The sequence below is a fragment of the Myotis davidii genome, unplaced genomic scaffold, assembly GCF_000327345.1.
Source record: "Myotis davidii unplaced genomic scaffold, ASM32734v1 scaffold433, whole genome shotgun sequence".
Taxonomy (NCBI): Eukaryota; Metazoa; Chordata; class Mammalia; order Chiroptera; family Vespertilionidae; genus Myotis; species Myotis davidii.
This window is the reverse complement of record NW_006293776.1, coordinates 477,913-479,299: the sequence shown is the minus strand read 5'-3', so window position 1 is coordinate 479,299 and position 1,387 is coordinate 477,913. Positions and strand designations below refer to the sequence as shown.

At 47.4% G+C, this 1,387-nt stretch overlaps 1 protein-coding gene across 1 annotated transcript in view; it reads left to right on the top strand.

The window, feature by feature from the left end:
- Window positions 1-551, top strand: part of LOC102769814 (PRAME family member 16) — a 1,648-nt gene extending 1,097 nt beyond the window's left edge. The window contains exon 2 of the mRNA XM_006767390.1: window positions 6-551. Within this exon, the coding sequence (XP_006767453.1) occupies window positions 6-551 (546 nt within the window). The remainder of the gene's footprint in view (window positions 1-5) is intronic.
- Window positions 552-1,387: the final 836 nt, after the last annotated feature.

The window sequence follows — 1,387 nt, the reverse complement described above, 5'->3', positions numbered from 1 at the left end:
TGCAGCAGACCCCCTTGGACAAACTCTCCATAGAAAATTGCCAGCGGCTGACGCATTCAGACCTGACACACCTGTCCCAGTGCCCGAACCTCAGGCAGCTGAAGTCCCTGCATCTGTTTCGCCTCAGCCTCGCGGATTTTAGTCTTGAGCCCCTCCGAGCTCTGCTGGAGGCAGTGGCACCCACCCTCCAGGACCTGCGCCTGGATAACTGTGGGATGGTGGACTCCCAAGTCGAGGCCATCCTACCTGTCCTGAGCCGCTGTCAGCAGCTCAGGGACTTCACCATCTCTATGAACAACTTTTGCGTGGCCACCGTGGAGAAGCTGCTGCGCCACACAGCCGGGCTGCGCAGCTTAGAGCTCGAGCTGTACCCCGTCCCCCTGGAGTGTTACAGGATCCGGGGGATCCTCAACCAGGAGAGACTTGCCCAGATCCGGGCTGAGCTCAAGGCGATACTGAGCGAGTTAGGACAGACCAGGACCATCTATCTTTGCGGCAAGTGCTGTCACACATGTGGCAACACTAACGTTTATGACGTGGCATTTTCATGACGTGTAGCCATGCTGTGCCCCTGTAATGACCCGGCTAGGTGGGATCACTCAGCAAAAGCTTTGTTCTGGGCCCTCGGAAGCTGTAATATAGAACACGGTGCATTATGCAGGGGGAACCCACGTTCCAGATTAATGCTCCTGTGAACGGGGAAAGGAAGGGACTAAGCCCAGGTCCACGATTACAGGGGCAAATGTTGGGGAGTTCATGGGACCTCATGGGGCAAGTGTCCTAGAATCAGAAATAAGAATCTGATTAGCTTGGGGGGTGGGGGGAGTTTCGCTCCAGCTGCATGCGTGGGAGTTACTGCTGAGGTGTATGGTTGTAAAGGAATGATCAGAAATAAAGACAATTCCAAAGGCCACCCCCCCCCAAAAAAAAACCGGTAGTAAGCAGAACGTGGAATGTAAAGAAACATTTTGAAACTAATAATTGTCAGCTCTTGAAAAAAAGTATTGATGAAAGGAAGGAATACATTTCTAGGCAGCTACACCTCTATAAAAGTCAATCAAATTCCATCATTAAATTTGTAAGATGCTCTACAAATTAACATGAGCTAGTTACTGTATTGCTCACTCCATAGCTCAGCATGGAAAAGCCCTCAGTGACGGAGAATTTCTTAAGGAAACATTTCTAAGATGTGCACAAGCTCTATTTCACGATATGAAAAATATAGATGTTATTATTAAAAGAATTTCTGAGTTACCACTCAGTAGAAATACTGTCAAAGACAGAATAATAGATCTTAAAAACGTACAACATCAATTAAAAAAAGACTTAAATAGTTGTAAATATTTTTGATTTCTCTTGATGAAACTACTGATGTCACATCAACTGC